The 25,818-nt window shown below is 38.0% G+C and overlaps 1 protein-coding gene across 3 annotated transcripts in view; it reads right to left on the bottom strand.

The window, feature by feature from the left end:
* The window catches only part of hao2 (hydroxyacid oxidase 2 (long chain)), a 34,219-nt gene extending 17,299 nt beyond the window's left edge, over positions 1 to 16,920 (bottom strand). The window contains exons 1-2 of one of the 3 annotated variants that reach the window (XM_067443627.1): positions 16,722 to 16,920; positions 11,569 to 11,654 (exon numbers count right to left, since the gene is read on the bottom strand). In XM_067443627.1, the coding sequence (XP_067299728.1) occupies positions 11,569 to 11,582 (14 nt within the window). In that variant the 5' untranslated portion in view covers positions 11,583 to 11,654; positions 16,722 to 16,920. Of the gene's footprint in view, positions 1 to 11,568; positions 11,655 to 13,924; positions 14,145 to 16,721 lie in introns of those variants that run through there. The other 2 variants (XM_067443626.1, XM_067443625.1) reach the window with 2 other exon arrangements.
* Between the last annotated feature and the right edge of the window lie 8,898 nt (positions 16,921 to 25,818).

Genomic DNA, 25,818 nt, shown 5'->3' with positions numbered 1-25,818 from the left:
ATAAAATTATTGTATAGCCACTGTAGCGAGACAGGCTTTTTAACAACATCTTTGCCTTTTATGGGTCTTGAGAGAGGAAATGACATTGGTGTCAATGAAGGCCTGTCTGAGCCATCGGATTTCAACAATAATATCTTTATTTGTGTTCCGAAGATAAACGGAGGTCTTACAGGTGTGGAACGACATGCGGGTGAGTAATTAATGACATCATTTTCATTTTTGGGTGAACTAACCCTTTAAATTTGTAGAAAAAATGTCATAGCAGAAAAATATCTTTGATATTATCTACGTTAACTTTACGTCATTTTCTTTAACAAAATGCAATGTGTAATTTGTGTTAAACTCGTTCTCTTCATATTCACATGGTACATTGGATAAACGTATCAGATCCCTGAATTAAGCATTTAGCAATAACACAATTTAACTACACTAAATAAAATTATAAACACTATTGTTTTTGCCCTCATTTTTCATATACTGAACTCAAAGATCTAAGACTTTTTTTTTTTTTTTTACACAAAAGGCCAATTTTTCTCAAATATTGTTCACAAATTTGTCTAAATCTGTGTTAGTGAGCACTTCTCCTTTGCCGAAATAATCTATTCACCTCACAGGTGTGGCATATCAAGATGCTGATTAGACAGCATGATTATTGCACAGGTGTGCCGTAGGCAGGCCACAATAAAGGCCAAAAAGGTAGAGTTTTACTGTATTTGGGGGGTTCAACAACCAGTCAGTATCTGGTGTGACCACCATGTGCCACATGCAGTGCAACACATCCCCTTCACATAGAGTTGATCAGGTTGTTGAATGTGGCCTGTGGAATGTTGGTCCACTCCTCTTCAATGGTTGTGCAAAGTTGCTGGATATTGGCAGGAACTGGAACACGCTGTCATATACGCCAATACAGAGCATCCCAACACCCAAACATGCTCAATGGGTGACATGTCCGGTGAGTATGCAGGCCAACTGGGATGTTTTCAGCAACATGAGGTGATGGTTGTAGATAAATGGCACAAAGGTCAGGTTGATACCCCGATGACGATGATGAACATGCAGATGAGCTTCCCTGAGATGGTTTCTGACAGTTTGTATAGAAATTATTTGGTTATGCAAACCAATTGTTGCAGAAGCTGTCCAGGTGGCTGGACTCAGACGGTCTTGGAGGTGAAGATGCTGGATGTGGAGGTCCTGGGCTGGTGTGGTTACACATGGTCTGCGGTTGTGAGGCCGGTTGGATGTACTGCCAAATTCTCTGAAACACTTTTGGAGATGGATTATGGTATAGAAATGAACATTGAATTCACAGGCAACAGCTTTGGTGGACATTTCTAAAGTCAGCAGTCAGCTATTGCACACCCCCTCAAAACTTGTGACATCTGTGGCATTGTGCTGTGTGATAAAACCCGACATTTTAGAGTGGCCTTTTTTGTGACCAGCCTAAGGCACACCTGTGCAATAATCATGCTGTCTAATCAGCATCTTAATATGCCACACCTGTGAGGTGGATGGATTACCTCCGCAAAGGAGAAGTGCTCACTAACACAGATTTAGACAGATTTGTGAACAATCTCTGAGAGAAATAGGCCTTTTGTGTACATAGAAAAAATTTTAGATCTTTGAGTTTCAGCTCATGAAAAATGAGGGCAAAAACAAAAGTGTTGCATTTATAATTTTGTTCAGTGTATTTGAGATTGATTTGACTTAACCAGACTCGCTTCATAATACAATCTTCATGTGCTAACTCTGGCGTCTGGGGTCTCTCGCCTCTGTCACTTCACTGTCTGAGAATTCAGAGGACGTGGGACCAAGCTCACTAATAAAACCCCTTTTACTCTTCTTAATTTATCAATGTCATTCTCAGTCACACTAATGTCGTTATTTCTCTGGATCTTTCTTTCTCTTTCTTTGTAGACTGGAGACAGCTCATAAATCTGGAGTTCAGATTGATTGATGGATATATAATTGTCTGGTATTTTTGCGTGCAAGAGGATACAGGAAAACACGAGAAAGTGCAGATTCAGCACAGTTTACATTAATGACTTACTCCGATACATTGCTTCTTCCATTTTATTTGGAAGATAAATGGATTACAGGCATGGAAATCAAGGGGAAAAACCCCACCAAAAACTTTGATGGTTTAAATTGTGAGGACCCTGCTTGCATTATAAAATTGGGTGTAGCCTATTTCATTATATCCTGCCTAGTTACATTCTGTGTATTCACTGTCTGAATGGTGAGTGTTGTTGAACGAATAGCATAAAGAAACTCCCTGCTACTCCAAAGCAACAACTACAGGTCCTTCTCAAAAAAAATTCCATAATGTAATGATACAAATTGAACTTTCATATATTTTAGATTCATTGCACACCAACTGAAATATTTCAGGTCTTTTATTGTTTTAATACAGATGATTTTGGCATACAGCTCATGAAAAACCCAAAATCTCAAAAAATTAGCATATCATGAAAAGGTTCTCTAAACGAGCTATTAACCTAATCATCTGAATCAACTAATTAACTCTAAACACCTGCAAAAGATTCCTGAGGCTTTTAAAAACTCTCAGCCTGGTTCATTACTCAAAACCGCAATCATGGGTAAGACTGACGACCTGACTGCTGTCCAGAAGGCCATCATTGACACCCTCAAGCGGGAGGATAAGACACGAATAGGCTGTTCCCAGAGTGCTGTATCAAGGCACCTCAGTGGGAAGTCTGAGGGAAGGAAAAAGTGTGGCAAAAAACGCTGCACAACGAGAAGAGGTGACTGGACCCTGAGGAACATTGTGGAGAAGGACCGATTCCAGACCTTGGGGGACCTGCGGAAGCAGTGGACTGAGTCTGGAGTAGAAACTTCCAGAGCCACCGTGCACAGGCGTGTGCAGGAAATGGGCTACAGGTGCTGCTTTCCCCAGGTCAAGACACTTTTGGGTTACAGAGAAGCAGCACTGGACTGTTGCTCAGTGGTCCAAAGTACTTTTTTCAGATGAAAGCAAATTTTGCTTGTCATTCGGATATCAAGGTGCCAGAGTCTGGAGGAAGACTGGGGAGAAGGAAATGCCAAAATGCCTGAAGTCCAGTGTCAAGTACCCACAGTCAGTGATGGTCTGGGGTGCCATGTCAGCTGCTGGTGTTGGTCCACTGTGTTTTATCAAGGGCAGGGTCAATGCAGCTAGCTATCAGGAGATTTTGGAGCACTTCATGCTTCCATCTGCTGAAAAGCTTTATGGAGATGAAGATTTCGTTTTTCAGCACGACCTGGCACCTGCTCACAGTGCCAAAACCACTGGTAAATGGTTTACTGACCATGGTATTACTGTGCTCAATTGGCCCGCCAACTCTCCTGACCTGAACCCCTCAGAAAATGTGTGGGATATTGTGAAGAGAAAGTTGAGAGACGCAAGACCCAACACTCTGGATGAGCTTAAGGCTGCTATCAAAGCATCCTGGGCCTCCATAACACCTCAGCAGTGCCACAGGCTGATCGCCTCCATGCCACGCCGCATTGAAGCGGTCAGTTCTGCAAAAGGATTCCCGACCAAGTATTGAGTGCATAACTGAACATAATTACTTGAAGGTTGACTTTTTTTGTATTAAAAACACTTTTCTTTTATTGGTCGGATGAAATATGCTAATTTTTTTAGATTTGGGGTTTTCATGAGTTGTATGCCAAAATCATCAGTATTAAAACAATAAAAGACCTGAAATATTTCAGTTGGTGTGCAATGAATCTAAAATATATGAAAGTTTAATATTTATCATTACATTATGGAAAATAATGAACTTTAATCACATATGCTAATTTTTTGAGAAGGACCTGTACATCAGAATGTACAGTTGCAGTAGACAGTAAAAAGCTATAAATCTAAAACAGTGACAGTAAGATTTTTACTATGAAAGTTTTTACAATGCCCTATATATTGTTACTGATGGTCATTTGATTTTACATTAGCCAGCCATGAATTTGTTGACTAAAGGCCAGATTTACTAACAGCTTGCATCAGTGCAAACCTTCTTTTGGTGTTAAAAAACTACTATCAGGATTTACAAAAGACGCAGTGATTAATTAGCGATGAAAAGGTGTGGGAACAGTTATTTTAGTGGCTTACCTTTTTGAATATGCATTTGTAGGGGTTCCCGTTTTAGATGCAAAATTTATGGGAGTATTTAAATGAAGCATGCAAGGTGATTTACTAAGGTTTGCCCTAGTTAATTTACTGGTATTTGCGCCATTATTTGCAGCTAACTGGCCATTATGCAAATTATCTTGCTGTATCTGTTCTTTAATTTGCACGTCATCGGTAAATAACACACACAGAACTTTACACTCCCATCATTTTTTTTAAAACACGTTTGTTAAAGGAACACGCCAACTTTTTGGGACTTTGGCTTATTAAGTCTATCCCCCAGAGTTAGATAAGTCCATATATATCATTCTCATCTCCGTGCATCCCATAACTCAGTCTGACACGCACTCCCGCTAGCCTAGCTTAGCACAAAGACTGGAGGTATATGGCTTCAGCTAGCTTATACTGCTCAAAAAGTGACAAAATAACGCCAACATTTTCCTATTTACATGTTGCAATGTGTATAGTCACAGCGTGTACAAATAACATGTTACATGAGACACAGCTATCTTATAAACATATACATACTGTGGACTATATTCTCAGAAGGCGCAGCACGGCTCCACTTCTGCGGAGTGCGGAGTGATTTGCTCGCAGCACATGAGAAGCCCCGCGGTGTTCCTTCCGTAAACAAAACCAGCGTGACTGTAGCTAGTGACGAACGTGACTGTTGATCATGGCTGATTTTGAGGAATTGTCAGTCTTTTTGAGCCAGAATACACAGACGAGGAGTTACAAACTTTGGAAGCAAATAGACAAAACGCCGATCAGACTGAGGTTGAGGGGAGAATCAGAACGAACACAATATGTGTGGAAATGTCCCTAATACACCCGGCAGTTGTTGATTTTTTTCTCCCGTTGTGACAAAATCAACTGGAAGAAACGCCCCATACCAAGTGAACCTAATGGACAGCTGTCCACCAAGTAAGTGATTTTTTTTATATAATAATAAATTTAAAAAAACATTTTTTTTTACCCAGACAAAAATTTAACTGCCTGAATTAAAATGAGGACAATGCCCCCTCCAATTCATTAGCAAGGTAAATGCTACAGTCCAGAGAATTACCTCTAGCACCGCTCATTTGTTACTGTGACAGAGCGCGTTCATGACAACACAATACTAACATTACAGGGGATACATGGAGCACAGGAAAAAGTCCAATACAGTAGTGAACAGTGTCATAAACATTATTAGATCTAGCTAACTACTCTGTTACAGTAGGCTAACTTACGCATCTAAAAACATAACGGAACACTTACCGCAGCTGCGGGTGATCTGCTTTGTCCTGTCTATATTATCCATGGGATGGCCGTATCCTTCAGCACATGTTTCATGTTTTTTTTCCGAAATAGTCATCCTCTGTGAAATGTTCAGAGCAAACCCGATTGATGATGGCTACAGGTGTGTTTGGGTCTATATCCAGAGCAAGTAGCCATCGATTCATCAGGTAAACGTTTTGGGTTGGAATTCTATGGAATATCATTGTATTACCTGGTCTCCACTGTTTATTGTCGCGGGCCTTCACAATACAGCGAACACCCATGATTGTAAACTATCTAGCAATTATTCCAACTCTGAGCGAACTCTCTGCTTCTCACCGCGGGGCTTCTCATGTGCTGCGAGCAAATCACTCCGCGCTCCGCAGAAGTGGAGCCGTGCTGCGCCTTCTGACAATATAGTCCACAGTATGTATATGTTTATAAGATAGCTGTGTCTCATGTAACATGTTATTTGTACACGCTGTGACTATACACATTGCAACATGTAAATAGGAAAATGTTGGCATTATTTTGTCACTTTTTGAGCAGTATAGGCTAGCTGAAGCCATATACTTCCAGTCTTTGTGCTAAGCTAGGCTAGCGGCAGTGCGTGTCAGACTGAGTTATGGGATGCACGGAGATGAGTGATATATATGGACTTATCTAACTCTGGGGGATACACTTAATAAGCCAAAGTACCAAAAAGTTGGCGTGTTCCTTTAAATAACCTACAGTCTAGCATCTGCTTTCTTTAAAATGCTTAAAACTTCTACAAGACATTTATCAAGGCCCTTTATATCTTTGTGCTTTCATAAAAATACATTTTATTACATTTAATTTAATTAAAAATATAGTTTTTCTTGTTTAACCATTAAAAATAGACACGATCAATGAAATTATCACTTTATTTTTTTAATAACTTCTTTAAATTGAGCCGTTCTATAAAATGGTATCTGAAGCTGCTGTCTGCAGGGTCTCCATATTTAAATTTTACAAGTGGAAATATTTACATCTGAACTAAAACAAACGAACAAACAAACAAACCAACAAACAAACAAACAAACATGCCCTTTAATCTAACAAACTGTATTTAAAGACAATTCATATGAGAGAGCACCTTATGACTGCCCCAAATCTCCCTCATAACTTTGGATCAATTTCAAATAAATGTTTCTCATTGGCAGCATTGTTATGGCCCAGGTAAGAATTCAACCATCCAAGAAGCAAGAGTTATAGCACCTTGATTACGTAAAACTAAATCAAGTATATCCGTTTGATCAGATGCGCTCATTTTCCATCCTAAGTATAACTCATACATTCCCTAAGAAAAATAGAATGGAAAAATTGAGTGCTCTCATTTAGATTCAGCTGCTATCCTGAGTAATTCAGAAAGGATCGTTAGGGTCATTAGACTAGTGTTGGGTTCCAGTTACAGGGTAGTAAAAATGAGAATGATGTCAGATTGACTTCTCTTGTTGGGACACTCCTCTTCTGTCCTGTGAAGGACCTCAGTCTCAGTGTCCACGTCTAATCAACTGAGTGTGTGTTTGTGTGCTTAGCTACAATTATGTAGTTATGCAAATTACCATATAGTTTGTCCAGCTGGAACCGTCAAATATGCCTTTATTCCATGGTTTGTGTGTATGTCCTCATATCCACCTTAGAATGGATTTCCTTCTTTCATATCTTTTACTTGTTAATTCATACACCATTTAAGAAACAAGGAATAATGTCAGAGTTGTCCGATCCTGATCACTGTACTGCAAAAGTTAGCTCCATCCCCAATTAAACACACCTGAATGAGTTGGTCAAGGTCTTACCAGGCATACTAGAAACTTCCAGGCAAGTACGTTGAGTCGAGTTGGAGCTAAACTCTGCAGGACAGTGGCCCTCCAGGACCGAGTTTGGACACCTATAATATAGTCAGTTGCTCATAACAAAAGTGCAAAATCAGCACGGACTTGGAGTTCTTGTATAATGTGAGATATGGACATGAAATATTGATTGAGTTTAAATTTGTGTGAAATATGGGACTAAATGAGTGCACTCAATAATGTATACTACGGTTTCTTACAACACTACAAATGTCTTCTCGAAATAGTGCAATATATATATAAGGGCATGGGAGTCATTTTAGACATTGATGTGATATGATGAAAAGTAGCGTCTTTTTCAGATAAACACGAAGGAGCAGACCTGAATTATATTGCCATGGATGACACCAATTATTATTATTATTTTCTCATTTCAGATTTTTCAGAAGCGGTCATAGTTGAGTAAACCTAATAAATGTCCATCAAATTATTCGATTAAAATATATATTAAAACTTTTTTAGATTGATTATAAGCCTAACTGTGTAAGCGTATATCATCACAGAAAAGGCTCCATCATCTCATTCCTCACATCAATCATGAGCTAATAAATCAAATTGATCTCTTTTTGTAAACTGTTGCATTGGATGCCTATTCCATAATGAAATGCAAAGATAGATTTGTGCCGTTTGTTTTTTTGTTTCGTTTTTTTTTTCTCTGTATAGATAACAGTAAAGGCACGAGGCAAAAAAGTCACGAAGGCCACGTCACTTGCGTTCACCGTGCTCACACGGGGATGCTTTGTGACATTAATTCATCACAGGGCTGCGGGAAAAGCTGCTGATGAGAGTCAGACATTCAATTTGTTACAGCTGTCCAAAAAAAGAGAAAGACCATTTTTCAGGGCACCAATCACTCTAGAGTCTCTAGAAGTCTATATAAATGTACTGTAGAGCAGAGGCATGTGAATGTTTTCATTGGGTTTTATTTTTAATGATATAGAGCAGATGTTTGCATGTGAGTGTGTTCATTTTAGAGAGAAAGAAAAAGAAGAGAAAAAAAAACTTCACAGAGATGTAAAGCTGTCCACCAGAAAGTGACCACTGCAATGCACTAGAATGTTGGCCAAATTATGTCACCAAAGGACACTAACAAAATTATTTACAACTACATTGCAATAACAGATGAGTATAGCATGCTTTTTATTGGCTCTGTGGACTCAGTGGAACGTTAAATACGATTAAACATCAAGGTATGTTTAAACTTTATGTGAGCATCTATATGCACATCCAAACCATTGCTCAAACTGACAAAAGCTCATGCCACCCAGAAATGTCAATCAACCAGTTAGCTCCAATGCTAAAAAATGATTGTCCGTTCAGCTCTAAATACCAGACTTGCTCTCCAAGACAGATGTCTCTGCACACACTGCACTGACATTAGAAAAACAGACTCAGGGTTACAGAGACAAAAACATATTTGCTTGAATGAAAAGTGGCGCCACATTAGCTTTACACAAGTTTTGTTTTATTAAACAAAGCATGAAATCCTCCAGAAATCAGCACTATCACATGACAAATGGAAAACAAACGCCTTGGCAGGAAAGCTCAAAGCAGCAAACCTGCTGGAAGACACCAGTTTTGCATCTGTGCGAGTGAATTTTGCAACCCACTGCAGAAGATCTTTAGACAAGAATACAAAACAAACTGAAACTTTTGCTTTCCAAGCTACGTGTTAATCAATATTTAAAAGTGATGCTGTGATCGATTTAATTTACTCAAAAAACATTTTATTTTTACTAAAACAAGACAAATCTGTCATTGTAGTAAGAAAAATAATCTTGTTTTCATTTTCATTACACCATTGACAATTTTTTTTACAAAACAAATTAATATTTATTTTATTTAAAGTAAAATACACTTTGAATATATATACATACACACATCTTGTTGTCAAAAAATTGTTACTGGAAAATTAGTTACTAAAGATATGTTTACTCTCTAACGTTGATATTAATGACAGAGTAAAAGCTTAATGTCATTATTTTTTTCTGAATTTTTAAATAAGGCAGGAACTGGGATGACAAAGAAAATAAGAAAGCGGTAAAAAAAGAAAAAAAAGAAGAGTATGCCACGTAGATGGGGGAAATTACGTTTTTATACGGACCTCCTGAGGTGTCCTATGAGAGCAAATGATAGCAAATACGCTTTGAGCTTACTAGCGCTCTGCTTAGCCAATGAAGATTCAGCAGTAAACGTGGCAGTTATTACTGTAACCAGAGCAGATAACAAATCTCCGCCATACTTTCATATGTGCTTATTTGCAAAATGACAGCCTTAAAGGGATTTTATCCTCACAACGCACCTCATGATGTGGCAGAATACACTGGCACTATCGGACGGTCTGATTATTTAAGAATAAAAGTGAAGCAGCAAATAACACGCATCACGGCTTCGTCTATGTGAATGCATGATTCTTGCTCGTCTGTTACAAACAGGTTCTTTCAGACCTGTTTCCTGTTAAAAGTTGAAGTCTCCACTACAGGGACCGAAGCTAGTAAGGTCCTTAAAGAGGAGAATATCAGTTTTCTCGGCTCTTATGATCTGCCACTCTTATGTTTCACTTTCAAAGCCAAGCTCATTCGCCAACTTCCCACAACCTCTCTCCCTCGTCCCCTCTCACTCCCATACTTCTGCTTCTAAAGGGGGAGCTGATAGAGACATAAAAACTAAGAACACACAGACACGCACACGCATACCACACTTGTCTACAAAGCACTTTATCCTCTGATGAGCTGTTTATGGTCAGGGATGTCCGGTTGAAAATATTTTAAGGAATTCTTCTTAGGCTGCACTGAGATGCATTGTGTCCTCCTGGATAATGAGACAGGCAGACCTCAGCTTCCGTCTGGCTAAACTCTCACGTTATGCAATCAGCATAGAAACCAGAACTCTTCCCACAAGAAACATTTACTGTTTCACTGTAACATCAAATGGATATTTCACCCAAATATTCTGGGATTATTTGCTCAACCAAAATTACCATAATTCACTCTTAAATTCATTCAGTGCATTTTTTCAATTTCAATGATGATCTCCTGTCACAATTACAACTGTATATCTCATAATTTTGAGTTAATATCTCACAATTTCTCTTTCTGTGATTAATTGCTCACCCTCATCAACCAAAATTACCATAATTCACTCTTGAATTCATTCAGTGCATTTTTTCAATTTCAATGACGATTTCCTGCCACAATTACGACTGCATTTGTCACAATGACTCTATATATCATAATACTATCTAATACAAATCATAATACTATATCTATATACTTTATATATCATAAATGTACCTTAATTACTGACAACTGCAACATTTTTCATAATTAGGACTTTCTAATAATAGCTTTTTTATCCCCTCTATTTCTCAGTTTCTCAAACACTGTATATAAAAAAATGTCTTCAATTGAAAATGTTATAGTGACTGATCACATCTACATTTTAAAGTTGGCCGAATTGAAATTCTGTGAATTGATGCAATTTAATTAACAGAAATTCAATTCAGCCAACTGAAAAATGTAGATGTGATCAGTCACTTGAAAAATTTCAATCGGAGACCTGATTTTTTTTTTATAGTGCACTATATTTATTTATATTTTTTATATCTATTGTAATTGCGAGTTTCTCACTATGTGACTATTTCTCATTTCAAACTGTATCTCACTGTTACATTTTTTACTAAATGGGCAGAAATGGGCTCCCGTTTAGTTAAGTAAATAAATTACAGAATTTTTAGTTTGAGATGAACAATCCCTTTAAGAATAGCACAAGTTTCATTGATTCTAAAGCTGTGTGAATCATTCATTAATTTCTTGAACCACACGTTCAATGGCAAGAATGATAGCAGTTCCTGTTTGTATGTGTTGTGCTTGTGAGATCATCTACAGATGGTTACGCCTAATGCATATGCTGTATACACATTACAAACTGCCTCTCAGTGTGACTGCTACACACCACATGAACTGCTTGATGAGGGAAAGGCGAGCAGATTTCATGGCCCGGTGCGTACTGATTTCATATGTTGTCCAGATCTGTGAGCTGGAGTTAGTGCCCATGGTGTAAAGGGAGGGCTATTATTCATCGATGTGGTATTTATGAGAGGAAGGAAAAGTTCTTTGATAGAGAAACTCTGCTCTGCTCCTCTCTACCACATATACTCGTGTTCCTGGAAGGAACCCTCCACTCTCCTTTGCTCCCACCCAGTATCTGCATATCTCTCTGGTGTCCCGTCTTTTCCCATTCACTCCATATTATGTTAAACGTGACAGAGATTGGGTAATATGAGGTAAAAAAGGTCAACTTACTTACTGATCTGTATGCATGCCAGTATTGTTGAGTCTGGTACCGACACTGATGCGAGTCTGGTGTTGTAGCTCAGGACTCTTCTGGCTTTCCTGTCACAACAAGAAGAAAAGCTCAGGGCTCATCTATTTATTTGAGACTTTTATAGCATGAGAGATTCAAACAGAGCCATTGCAGCTGAAAGGGGAGAAGAGAGAAATTTGCACACTGAGGTCAAATTCCAAATGACATTTTTGTGTACATGAAGGACACTGCAGGATTTGGCTGGCATATAGTTATTTATGACCTTAGCTGTCATCCCAACCCCTGAAAAACAACCCCACACCATAATCCCCCACCCACCAAACTTTACTCTTGGCACAATGCAGTCAGACAAGTATCGTTCTCCTGGCAACTGCTAAATCCAGACTTGCCCATCGGATTGCCAGGAAGAGAAGCATGATTCATCGTTTCAGAGAACATCTCCACTGCTCTGGAATCCAGTGGCGGCGTGCTTTACACCACTGCATCCAACGCTTTGCATTGCACTTGGTGATGTAAGGCTTGGATGCAGCTGCTCGGCCATGGAAAGCCATTCCATTAAGCTCTATACACACTCTTTTTGAGCTAATCTGAAGGCCACACAAAGTTTGGAGGTCAATATCTATTGACTCAGCAGAAATTGGTGACTTCTGTGCACTGTGTGCCTCAGCATGCGCTGACCCTCCTCTGTGGTTTTACGTAGCCTACCACTTTGTAGCTGAGTTGCTGTTGTTCCCAATTGCTTCCACTTTGTTATAATACCACTAACAGTTGACTGTGGAATATTTAGTAGTGAGGACATTTCAGGAATGGACTTATTGCACAGGTGACAACCGATCATGGTACCTTGCTTGAATTCACTGAGCTCCTGAGAGCGACCCATTCTTTTTTAAATGTGAATTTAGGAGTTTTTACCAGCTAGGAATATAATTTTTGCTGCTATGTTATTAAAATAAATATTTAGATTCAAAATATATCAGCAAATATATCTCATAGGTTGAGAATTTACTTGTGGTTTGGGCAGGGCGGAGTGGCTCGGCACACTGCCTGATGAGCTGGTTCAGAATAAAATAGTCCTATAAAAAAGGTTTATGAATACGCAGAGACAATTTACTTTTATTAACAACAGTAATGTGCAAGCTCTTTACTTGTTTCTGGGTTATTCAGTCTCAAGGTGTTGTTTTTATTTTATTTTTTGAGATTTCCTACTTTTGTCCATATATGGGGAGTGGAAATGGCTAAGAAGTCAATAACTGCTCCTCTGCCGCCATCTATTGTTTTATAGTGGTAATTTCATGTCTTTTTTTTAAAAAATAAAAGTGCTTGTTTGCCACAAAGTGGCCTACATCTTTAAACTTTTAATTTAACAAATTATCACACCTGGGGCCGCTACGTTCCCAAATGAAGGCTAAACTCGTCACATTTGAACTGAGATGAGGAGCTGAACATGTGCTGGTCGCGTGAGCATATCGCGCACTTCTGTTTGCACAACGCAAATAGTCGTATGTGATTTAATATCGAGCTTTCCATTTTAGTTTGTTTGACAACAGGCGAACAACACGTAATAAAAGACTTATGTTATTATGAGAAGTTTAATATATATGTTCAAATATATTTTGCCACATTATGAATAGCACTGAAATGTATTTGTGGCAGTCAATGTTACTGGTGGGCCGCTAAAAATAAATCAATAGTGTAGCCGAGCAGTGTTCCACCATAATGGTGTTACTTTTTTTTTTTTTTTAAACAGGAACTATCCTCAGTTTACAAAATGAAAAATTATGGACAAAGGCAAAGATTTAAGCAATAAACATATCGTGTTTAAAGTCAGCTGCTTTCCCATGAAGTCCATTCTCACTTTAGAAAGATCAGAAGGTCTCAGAGGTGATAACTTCATCACTCTCTGCGTCTCATCCTCCATGTCCAACTGAGCGCTTTATGGTAAAACTCGCAAACCCATCACCCTGGACAGTACAATCATACTGGGCCTTTTATCTGTTTTAAGCTCTCTAGATAAAAAATGAATGCTGCAACTGTGGCTTAGCTCCACATCTGGGTGGCAGATTGGGCAGAGCAAAAAGGTGCTGTGAAGTAGATGGACAGCAGTCTGTCCAGCATGTGTGCAGGCTTTGTGATCAAATTACATTTGCTTTGCCAAACAATAAAAGGCATATTGAATTCAATAATTTTCCTTTTTATTTTTTTTCTATGTGATTTATGTCAGGCATAAAGACTGATGCTAAGTATAATTTCTGAGCCCATAGCTCCACCAAAATAAAATGCAAAAACTAACAGACCACATTAATAGGCTACAACTTATGTGCGCACACATTATTCTTACCCGTTCAATGTTTATGAATCCGGATTACTCTGAATTGAAGTTGTGGCAACAGTAATTTGTTTAAAACAAACGGTTAAAACAACCCGTCCATATGCTTCTCCGCAGTACAACCGCGCGTTCGCATAATACAAACCACTAGAACAATGTTATATATTTTGTTGACTTAGGTAGGCTAGTTGCATGATGCCAAAATTTTCAGCTATTGTAACAGCCCGTGTCATTGCGTCGCCTGTCAATGACTTCATATCCGCATTACCCTCAACATTTTATATATATATTACTCTTTACTTTTGTAGAAACCATTAATCACCGAAGACACTTTATTATGTTTTATTAGACAAGCAAGCAACAACTGTTCGAATATATTTATCAGCAGAAAACGAATATGTAGCACAACTGTTATTGTTTGAATCGTTTGTTTTCTTGATTTACCGCGTATGTTTGTACCATGCCTCGCCTCAGAGACAGTGTTGGGTGTGACTAGTTAGGCTACAAAGTAATTAGTTACTGTCATTTAATTTCTTTTCCCTTAAAAAAATAAACTAAGGGATTACTTTTATTTTTTTGTGAAATTTAATTACACTTCACAAGTAATTGAACTAAATATTGTGTACTACAGAACAGGCTACAATTGTGTACTTATTAACATAAAAATTTAAAGTCTAATTTTAAAATGCATGTTTTTTATCTACCCTTCTCACATTTTTAATACCTGTCAGTTACTAAAAACAATTAATGAAGTTTTATATTATGCAGGCTATTTGCATGAATTGAAACAAAGATCCATTTAACCCAAAGTTGATATAGGATTCAGAAAGTAATCAGTAATAAGAAATTCAATAATTTTTGGAGCAAGTAATTTGTACAGTAATCTAATTACACTGTTAAAGATGTAATTAGTAACAAATTAATTACTTAGTAACTTAGCCAACACTGCTCAGAGACAACATTATTACGCCAAGTGGCTATAGCATAATCAGAGAGAGCTTTTTACATCATAGAAGATAATTATTTGTTAGCTTATTTTTAAATTAAATTAATTGCATGTCATTTAGCAACACAAGTCATCCAGCTTTATAAATTTTTTTTAAATTAATCTAAATTACTGCAAAATGCAACACACTCAAATGTATTTAGTTGTTTATTTTAAAAATGTAAAACAGTGCAGCATTACTCCATATTCGCAAAAAAAAAAAAAAGGTTTTTAAAGATAGCTGTGATTTGAAATAACACAATAATTTACCCACTCTACCTTATGGCTCTACAAAAGGATGCCAAATAAACAGGTTTGCATGTAACTTAAGACAGAAGAAACAGCAGCATGACACCCCTATCTTCTCAACTGTCCCCTGGCTTGGACAGAGAGATTGGACTTGGCATCTCACCCCCTGGGAGCTTCAGGGGAGGTGGCCCATCCCTGGGGGGGTCCCATCCAGCAATTTCAGAGTGAAGGATCGCAGGGGAAAGAAGACCTGGCAGTCCCACTTCCTCTTGGCCCGCCAGAGGCCCTTAGCACCAATTTTCCCTATTCAGAGCCTACTGCTCTTCTGCATACTCTTCCATTATCAATACAGATATCAGATTTTTTTTTTTAGTTTCATATGCTCCATCCTGTCAAGTGTATATTTATATACATACATAAATTGGTTTAATGTCTTAGGGAGTTTTAAAAAAATCTGCTCTGCAATCCCCATTGCTCACATCTGATATAGGTAAGTTGAGGACAGAGAAAGAAATATCAATACCAGATGATGAGAAAGAGGGAGAGAAATACAAAGAACAAGAGAGAAAAAATGATGTGAGATAGGATGATATGACAGGGTACGAAATTCCAAAAAAAGAAGCCCTCAAGGGTAGATGTTTGTTTTAATGATGACAGGAGCAGGTGTCTGTCTACTACCATCCATCATTTTCTTATCTCTCCTCAGCAATCTCTGTTTTGTGTCAGCATGTCTGCAGGATCTCCGGATCCTCTCAGTGGTTTTCCCATCACCTGGTCCTAATTGACTTACTGGACAGATGTGAATAACAAGCATGCAAAACGAAGTGACTAAAAGTTAGGGGTCAATATTTTTTTTTAAAGATTTTCAAAAAGAAGTCTCTTATGCTCACCAAGACTGTATTTATTTGATTAATATACAGTAAAACTGTACACTTGTGAAATAGTATTACCATATAAAATAAGTGTTTTTTTAAATTATTTTATCACCTATTTTTAAAAATGTATTCCTGTGACGGCAAAGATGAATTTTCAGCATCATTACTCAGTTTTTTGTGTCACATTTTCCTTCAGAAATCATTCTAATGTGCTGATTTGGTGCTCAAGAAACATTTATTATTATTATCAATGTTGAAAACATAGGCCTGTGTGTGTGTGTGTGTGTGTGTGTGTGTGTGTGTGTGTTTTGTTAGCCTCATAAAGAGAAAAAAGGAGGATTGATCCCAAATAATAATCTTGTGTTCCACATGTATTTATAGAGCCAATTTTGAAAGTTATAATTTTAGAGTTGTTTCAGAGAGGGCATTTGTTCGCCTCTCTCTCTCTCTCTCTCTCTCTCTCTCTCTCTCTCTCTCTCTCTCTCTCTCTCTCTCTCTCTCTCTCTCTGTTGTGTGACCACTCATCATCACTCTTGACTTCATAATAAGTACATTACCTTTATCTGCACAGAGAGGGTAGAGAACTAGATAAAAACAGAGGTCAAGGGATGGAGAATCTGTTATTTTGTGATTTCGAGGGGGAATCTAAATGGGAAAAGCAGTCTGAGCAGTAGATAAAGAGAGCTCACAGTAAACTTACTTTCAAGGCTGCTGTCAGTCTGTGGGCCAGACCATTTCACCAGTCCTTACATTCAACACATGGATTGCTGCTTCATGAGGATATGACTGGAGGAGCAAAGGAGTCTTGCATTTGTCCATCGGGAAAAGTAAGCCGAGTGACACCGGTTAACGTTACCACTTTTACAGAGCTGGAGGGACCTCATGTTTGTATGGTTCTCTTTCCAAGACTGTGAGTTGATGGAGTAGTCTTTTTACTCTTCGTCCCATCCCCCATCAAACTAGATTTTTCAAATATGATAAATACCTTGGCCAGATCCCACCCCCTCACTGCGCTCCCATGGCAAAAAGACTCACCCCCCAAAAGTCTGGATTCAATTTTTGAAAAATGGAGAGCTTGTGAAAAAGGGGGAAAACCCTCTTGTCTTGTAAATCAATTATTGTTCAGGTTATACTCCAAATCCTGCTTTAATATATGTGTTTGTTTAGGATATACTCTCAATCCGCCACTACATAATCCCATTCACGGACTAAGTTAAGCAGTACAAATAAATATGGTAATGTATCCCCCTCACATATCGGCAGTTACGGCACCAAGGCCCAATCTTTTCCAGATGGCATCGATATATCGCATTATTTACATGCTGAGTATTCAGTTTCCACGGCAACGCTGGCCACTTTCGCGCGCGCCTCCGCGGCCTGTTTTCTGCCTTGCGGGTCCTGATTGCTCAGGAATGAAGATCGTTTTCATTAGGATGCTGATGCACAGATGTAGTGCCCCATAAATGCACCTTCTCCGTGCAGTCTTTGCATTGCCTATGATATCCGATACCCTCATTCAGCGCACATTAAAGGCTAATCATGTCTATCATTTCCATTAGCGCAGTGCGCTGCCGGCTTATTCACCCGTGCAATGCGGTCTGGATGTGCTTCATTATATGCCCCGTCCCTATCAGTGCTCTTACGGTTAATTAACTTAGAGCAAGATCCTAATTGCTCGGTCCTCTGTGTTGCTCTCTTTTGAATGACTGATTGAGACGCTCTGCGGTCTCACCACTAGAGGGTGACCTATGATCACGCAACTGACCCACGAGCACGACCTCTGAGCTGTGACGAAGGGGAAGCGTTTGTTTACAACTTTTTTTTTTAAAGGTGGTTAAGAATTTGAAACGCAAAAAGCAATATGTGCGGTGAATTAAAATTTATAATGTAGGATATTGAGCTTTAAACAGTTATTTTTGTATCGCTGCTCAAAAAACATGCGTTTAACCCAACAGCTATATCTGTGTTGCTTTTGTTTTGTAAGTCTATTGGGGGAACAGGCAACAGACCTCTGCAGCTCAACTGCAAACATAATGTTCAACTTTTACTCGATGTGGTAATTGTGCATTTTAATGTTATTTATTTATTTATTTATTTATTTATTTATTTATTTATTTATTTATTTTACTAGAACAACTGAAGGTATACATTATATAAAAAGACACTGACACTGTGTCAGTGCTACACTGTCCCATTTTTTAAATACACTGGACAGTGCTATCATCTCCTTCTGGTTTGATATGGTTTATCATTTTATATCAATCACATTTTAAACCACATATACAATTTTACTTTTTATTTTACATTTTTTTTGTCCTGTAAATGCTTAATTTTTTTCCTCAGGATGATGGTGATCACATATGCTGGTGTTGTTAGTTCTCTCAACCGAACTGAATGTCCCAAGGTATTTTGTTGGCCTATTTCTATTACCTTGCCTATTACTACTCAGCATGCTTCTAATTTTGGGAAGTATTGGTGTCCAAGAAAGAAACTACAAATGTGTCAGAAATGTATACACTTTAAAAGTTTTTAATATTTGTTCCCAAGACCACAGTAGCTCACACCTTCATTTTGTAACACTCACACCTATTTAACCTTCATGTAAAATGCAGGACAAGCAGAAATGTTTAAAGGTTGAATACACATAATGATTTCATTAATGGGGAAAAATATACATATATTCAGATTGGCATGGAAATGTTGGCCTCATATTTTCAGTTAATGGTCTGAGCTATCATAACCAGCTGGTTCTGGGCACAAGCTCACATGATCTTTAAACTAAATTAAAAAACAGCTGTAAAAATGTGAAGGTAATACGAAATAGTTGTTTGGAAATATAAATTCAGCTTTTATGCTTTTTTTAAGATTTACATTTTGCAGTAAAAACGCCTGTTGACTAGCACACTGCAAGTCTTTCTCAGGTATGAATGGGAATGTCTCATATTTGTTTTCAAAAATATTATTATTAATCTGTTGTTTACGGAAACTTTTTTTATGTCACTTCAAACAAATGCATATATGTATTTTAAATTATTAGATACACCAGCGATAAACCAAAATATCTGGTACAGCCCCAGTACTTTTTTCAAATATATCTTTATCATTATAGTGCAATCTGTAAAAATGAACGTAGAAGCTAGAAAATGACTGGTGATATCTGTCACTGCTCGTCAAATGACTATTTACTTATCCATCTGAGATGTTTATGGTTTCTATTAAATTAGTGTTAATCTCTGGACAGCCGTCTTTAGGATATGAAAAAAGATTCCAGCTGTGGTGGGTATGGCTGGCTTTCTCTCTCTCCACTTAAATATTCAGGAAAACAGCTGTAAACCAACAGGCCGTAAACCAGCTAGCAGATCCTGCTTTTTCTCAGAGCCACGTATATTGTACATTTTTAATTATGTTTCTAATTACATGCAAAGACTCAAAAAGGTTTTTGTTGTCGCCTTGTGTGTCGTTGAACCAGCTAATTTTCTTGAGAGACAAGAGTCATGAACCCAAAGAATATTGACACTTCTATTTTGGGCTTAGTGATTTTGTGTCGCCTGCAGTCATGTCATTTCCTGTACATTTGGAATTATGACAGTTTAGAAGCTAATTATAATGTGGACAATGTCTTCTCGGTATTTCAGTAGCCAATGTACACTTGTCACCACAAGGTGGACGACAGCTACTGTGTATTCTTGATCCTGTTCATATGTAAATCCTCTTTAAACTGAGACATACTGTACCATTTAACTATCTCTGTACCTTCTTCTATAAGATGCCATGGTCTCCCCCCACTTAACCACAGCAGCTTTGTGTTTCCCGTGAAGAATGTAAAGAGATTACGCTGAAATAAGATGCAAATAGAAATTACAGGGTTTGCTGTAGAGAGGAGGTTCCAGGCCTGTGACTTCACTGTAAAGTGATACCCTTTACATACTCTGAAGAGTATAGCCTGCTGACAGCAGCAGGGCCTAAAAAGGACACACACACACACACACACACACACACACGCTTTATTATGAACTGCTTAGAGCAGCGTGTGTAAGAAAGTAGATGCGGAAGAGGGGGCACATTTGTAATGATGCACCGTGGGGAAACCATGCAGGCTATCTGGATATAATCAGTCCTGTTCCAATGCTACAGTGCCTCCTTTTCTTCCAGGAAGCCCTTCTTTCTTATTCCTAAGCAGTAACACCTATAATGACAGCTGTTGTCATGAAATTCCTTTCTTCCCTATTGTGAAGCATATCTGACTGAAATGGCTTTTCAAACAAGAAATAATGTATACTGTAAAAAACAAAAAAAAATCACAGCCTGAAGTTTTTAAGTACAATCGACTTGGATGTTTAACTTATTTTAATTTAGATTATGTTAAGCTGACTTTTAAAAATGAGTTACATCTTGTATAACTTGTAAAATGAGTTACATCTTAACTTATTTTGATGAGTTAAAACAATGTAAAAACATATGTTGTCATAACTTATTGAACATATATATTTTTTTTTACAGTGTAGGACAGGACTTGATTTTGTCCATTGGGAATTGGTTGGGGGTTTACTATTGCTGTGATGTCATGTGAGTGCAGGTTGTCCCGCCCTTGTGACAGAAAACACATCATCAGAGAAGAGATGTCTGCAAAAAAGGGGGCGAAGTTATTTCGAATAAAGATTGCAACACTGTAAAAAATTATTTAGAAAAAATGTTACCTGGTTGCCTTAAAATTTTAAGTTCATTGAAATTAAAATTTTGAGTTAATACAATGAACATTTTTTGAGATTCGACAATCTTTATTAAAATATTATTAAAAGATTTTGTAAGCATATTGGGTAAATTTATCAATTTTTTTATCTGGTTCAGATACAAAAATATTTTGAGTTTCTATTTATTAAACAAATTTCCTTCATTGTATCAACTAAAATTTTTAATTTCAATAAACTCAAAATTTTAAGGCAACCAGGTTACTTACTTTTTTAAGTTAAACCAACAAAAACCAACCAAATTTTTTTACAGTGAAGGCATATTAATAAATAAATAAATAACAACAACAGTGTGAATGGATAAATCATAATAAATACTGCAATATAGAAAACAAGAAATATCCATTTTGATTTTTTGTTTTGAAAATATAGGCCTACTGTAAGGAAAATGTAGTCATTTTCTACCAGGACATTATTAAACTAAACAAACCTGGACCCCCCCCCCCCCCCCCATATTTATCATATTTAGTCATATTTATATTTATACAACACATATGACCTATTTTTACAGACTTCTTTTTACAGTGTAGAATATAATAAGAATAGATACCCACATGTCTGGGTCAGTGAATTGTGGAACTACGTGAGAAAGTATTTAATGTACAAAAACAAGACAATATGCATGAAACAAGTGCCGTGATACTGGATATTCTGATGTTCAGACATCATTGTAAGTATGATATTATATTTGACTTCACAAATGTGTGTTTGCCCTATGATTAGATTCCTCACAAGAGAAGGAAACCCAAGAGTTGCTGGATTCTACACTGAGCAGTGCAGTCTATCAGTCATCAGTTTGGTAAGCGTGAAGTGTGATGAGGCTATTAGCAATGCCTAATGTAATGATGCCTGAACCAATAAATGATTGAATCATCAAAGAGCTGCGTGCACGGCCAAAATAAACCAAATCTCGCTGGTCTATCCAGAATCTGCCACCAGTTCATGCTGCTGAGTCAGGAAGTGCAGGAACCAGTAAGCCCATTAGGAAAGAAAGAAACAAAGAAATAGTCTAAAGCAATTGTTTTCCTACATCCTGAATCTATCATGAAAAAAAATCTGGTTTTGGAAAAAGAGGGTCTTTTTGGATATGCTGGGGTGAATTTTCCATTTAAATGAGCAATTATTGTTTTTTCCCATCAAAAGGAGACCATGATAATAATGTCCATCCACTTATAACCAGTGTTTTTTTGCGGTCAAATTAGGAAAAGTTTCATTTTTCCAGTATCAGTGCTCTAATACACATCATTATGGATTCAGAGACCTGGAAATCATTATTCTAATAATTAACATGCAATCATCAAAACTAAAAAAAGAATGAAAAAGAAGTCAGAAAGCAAAAAGAATAAAAGAAAAATCATAAATGCAGCTTGTCAATTTATTGATTGTGACATCTAATCAAAAGCATGCAATTTTCTTTCGTTGCAATCTCCGTCATGACAGCCACCTGATATCTTCTGATGTGCACGTCTTGTTGTAGGCGGATGGTCAAGGTTTGAAAGACTTTTTCATTAACTTAATACACTCATGAGCATAAAGACAAATGTCAAATGTAACCTAATATTAAAATGTTTGGGGTCAGTCTGTATAATTTTTTTTTAAAGAAATGAATACTTCAAACAAGGATACATTAAATGGATAAAAAAAGAGAATCCATCTAATAATGTAATGTATAATAAAACAAAAGATTACAACATTGATTATAAGAAATGAAGATAAGAATAAACATTAAAATACATTTAAATATAAAACAATTATCTTAAATTGTAATAATATTCCACAATATTACTGTTTGTACTGTACATGTTTGATCACATATATGCAGCCTTAGCATAAGAGAGTTCTTTCAAAAACAATCAAAACATCTTACAGGCTCCAAAGTTTGTGCGCGAGTCTGGGTGAGATCAAAATGCTACTGAATTATATGTATTTGAGCTTCTCCCAGCTCATGACCTTAAACCTGACCTTTAACCCCACTCGTGCTCTAGCGTATGATAGCCGGAGAGTGAAGACAGCAGATGGGAGCGAGAGAGAGCAGAGACCCTTTCTCCACCCCCGTCACTCCTTCCCTCCTGTTCTGTCAGCGCTAAAACAGAGAAGGAGACAAGGTGCTGAAACACATTCCTCCTGAGGGACGACCCCCTCCCACCTCAGCACCACACAGACACACACGGCTGGCTGCTTCCCTGCCTGTTTGAAAACCGTCACGCGTTTGCCTCTGACAGGCAGGAGGACCACAGCACATGTTCCCCACAGCTGAGAGGGACGTCTGGTGGCTTGTGCTCGCCACGAACCAAGTTGAAGTGTGCTGTTCTGAAGTAAGAACACTGAAAGAGATAACTCCACTAGCCCACCCAAAGTTCGGCCCTTTCTGCTTGGACTGCTGTGTCTTTTGGTGCTGCAGGCTAGTGGTAGACGCTGCTGTAATGGAAACCAGACCCTCCTTTCAGGAGCAAACATTGCTTTACACAAAATACTTCTCACCAGCTGTTTATTTTCCTTAACGGACCAGAGTAGGAGGGGAAAAAATAATTAAAATACGTGGAAATTTCCAATGGTGCTCTTCAGAACTTTTCAATTAAATGGAACTGTTCATTCAACTAGCCAAGCCATCCATCTACCCCATCCATCTTCTCATCAATTCATCCATCCATCCGTCGACTTGGGTGGCAGGCGCCCCGTGGGCTGCAGTGTCAGAGGGGAAGGCCTGTCTGTCAGTGTCAGGATGCTGGTGAGTCAGGGAGCTGTTGATGCAGGCTGAGGTCCCTGCGCTCCCCAGGCCTGTGCCCTCCTAGCCCTGCCCCGTGGTGGGCCATGGCCCCCTGCCTCTATGTATTATCACAGGTGGGCTGTTGGTTACAGCCACCCTGCCCATTCTCTCCACAGCACATCAGGGGCGGTCAATAGGCCCTGGTTCTATTACTTGAAACTTGGCCAGGATTTTTAGAACAGATCTATGAGGGTGGTTGGGCAGATAGATCTGCGGTGAGGAGATGAACAATTAGTGATCGGGGAGGGTGATGAAAGAGGTCGACATTCACGCAACAGACAGGCAGCATGCAGTAACGGGTGCAAAAACTTTTGGACAGCTGATAGAAGGGATATATGTCATTCAGAATTGAACTGAACTTTAAATTCCTGAATGCCAACATGATGCAGAATTTGGACGCAAGAAAGCATTAAAAAATGTTTAACAAGAAAAGCTAAAGCCAACCTTGAATGTCGGCATGATACATTTTTGTTTAAAAATATAAAGAAAAATAAAGAAAGGAAAAAGGTATTTTGGAAATTTTAAAGGTTTATGGGCCTTATAAATATTTAATAATTTTCTAAGTTGGCATGAAATGAAAATTTAACCTGTCTATTTAAATGCATGCTATTGATCTTATTGCGAATAATGCATCCATGTATGCATTTAATTTAGGAATTCTTTTTTTGAGATAAATATTTTTTTATTAAAATGTCATAACTCAATCCCTCTAATATAATGATGGACTACTCTAGCCCACAAAACCCTATCTCTTACAATCGACTGCCTCCATCCAATCAACAACCGATGGATAGAATCAAGTCCAAGTCAACATTGTTTTCTTTTTTGATATTCCGCTTCACTTGGATGTATCACAATATGAAAGAAAAGATATGAAGTGACTTCCATTACATTACAACATGAATAAAGTAACTTGCTGGACCACTTATATTGCCAGTATGTATTATTTAGCTGTGTTGAATTTTTTTGAATTTCAAATGAATTTCTCTTTTCCTGTGATTCCAGTTCAACTTCCGTGTTTTGAATTATGCACTCTGGTTAAAAAGATAAACTGTCCCACAAACAAGTTATGTATGAAATTCATAGCTGTTCTGTACCATTATTTAAATAAATGCCACACTGAAGTTACATTTATTTGGATTTTCAATTGCTTAAAAATATAAATAAACTGATACGCTTTTTTGTAAAACAAAGGAACCTCAGTTAGTTTGGAGATGTTATTCATGGACCACACACACACACACACACACACACACACACACACACACACACACACACACACACACACACACACACACACACACACACACACACACTCAAACACAGAGATTAGCCGCATATTATTTTCCTAAAGTCTATCCCAGCAGGGTGCTGCCAGTTCAGTCTCTGCATCCACCATGCTTTGCTCTCTTTCTGTCTCTCCATCCCTTTCTATCTGTCACACATACTCAATCACACACACAAAATGTCAACTGCAAGCATAAGTGGTTTTTCCAAGCACCATAGACGTTTTATTTTTGCTGCAGCACATTGAATTGAGAAATAAAGTGGGGGATGGGGATGTTGTAGTATAACCACCTTTTCTAGAGTAACAGAAAGAGAATATCATCATCATCATCATTATCATCATCATATCATGAGAAAATCTGCTTCAGAGAGGCGCAGAACAAGGCAATGCAACTGGGTGGCCAGGAAATAGATGCCAAAGGCACTAACAGCCAACAGGGAAAGCGGGAATCACAGAGCATGATGCAAACACAAAGTGAGGTTTTGGTATAGACACGCCGCTTGATCACGGCCTATGTGTTACAGCGCACAGTGCCGCAGGAGACGGTCTTGAATATAGAATATGTGTGTGAATACAACCAGATGCAAAGGTGAGAGAATCAGCAGCAGATGTGGTTGAAGGGGATGTAGACGTCTGAAATACTGCAAAACACAGAACCGTTTGTCCCTAAAAAACATCTGTTAGAAAAGCCAGGGGGTCGATAATTGCATAAAATGAAGCTGGACTTTAATACTTGCTGTGTTACAAAATGTATAGTGAGTTACTTTTTGCCCACAGTAAGAGACAATTAGGGGAGTGTGCCTATAATAAACATATACAATGTGCAGGAAGGATTACCTTATGGGTGTGAAAATTATATAATCATTTATTTTCTTTTGTGGTAGAATGACAGGCTGCATCCGAAAACAGTTGGCTATGTGACAAAATAAGTATATCCGAATTCACAGTACTCATAAAAGAGTAGGCAAAAGCACCCAGATGACCTATTTCTTCC

This window comes from Pseudorasbora parva, chromosome 5 (assembly GCF_024679245.1).
Source record: "Pseudorasbora parva isolate DD20220531a chromosome 5, ASM2467924v1, whole genome shotgun sequence".
In the NCBI taxonomy this organism is placed as follows: Eukaryota; Metazoa; Chordata; class Actinopteri; order Cypriniformes; family Gobionidae; genus Pseudorasbora; species Pseudorasbora parva.
This window is presented reverse-complemented; position numbering and strand designations above follow the sequence as displayed.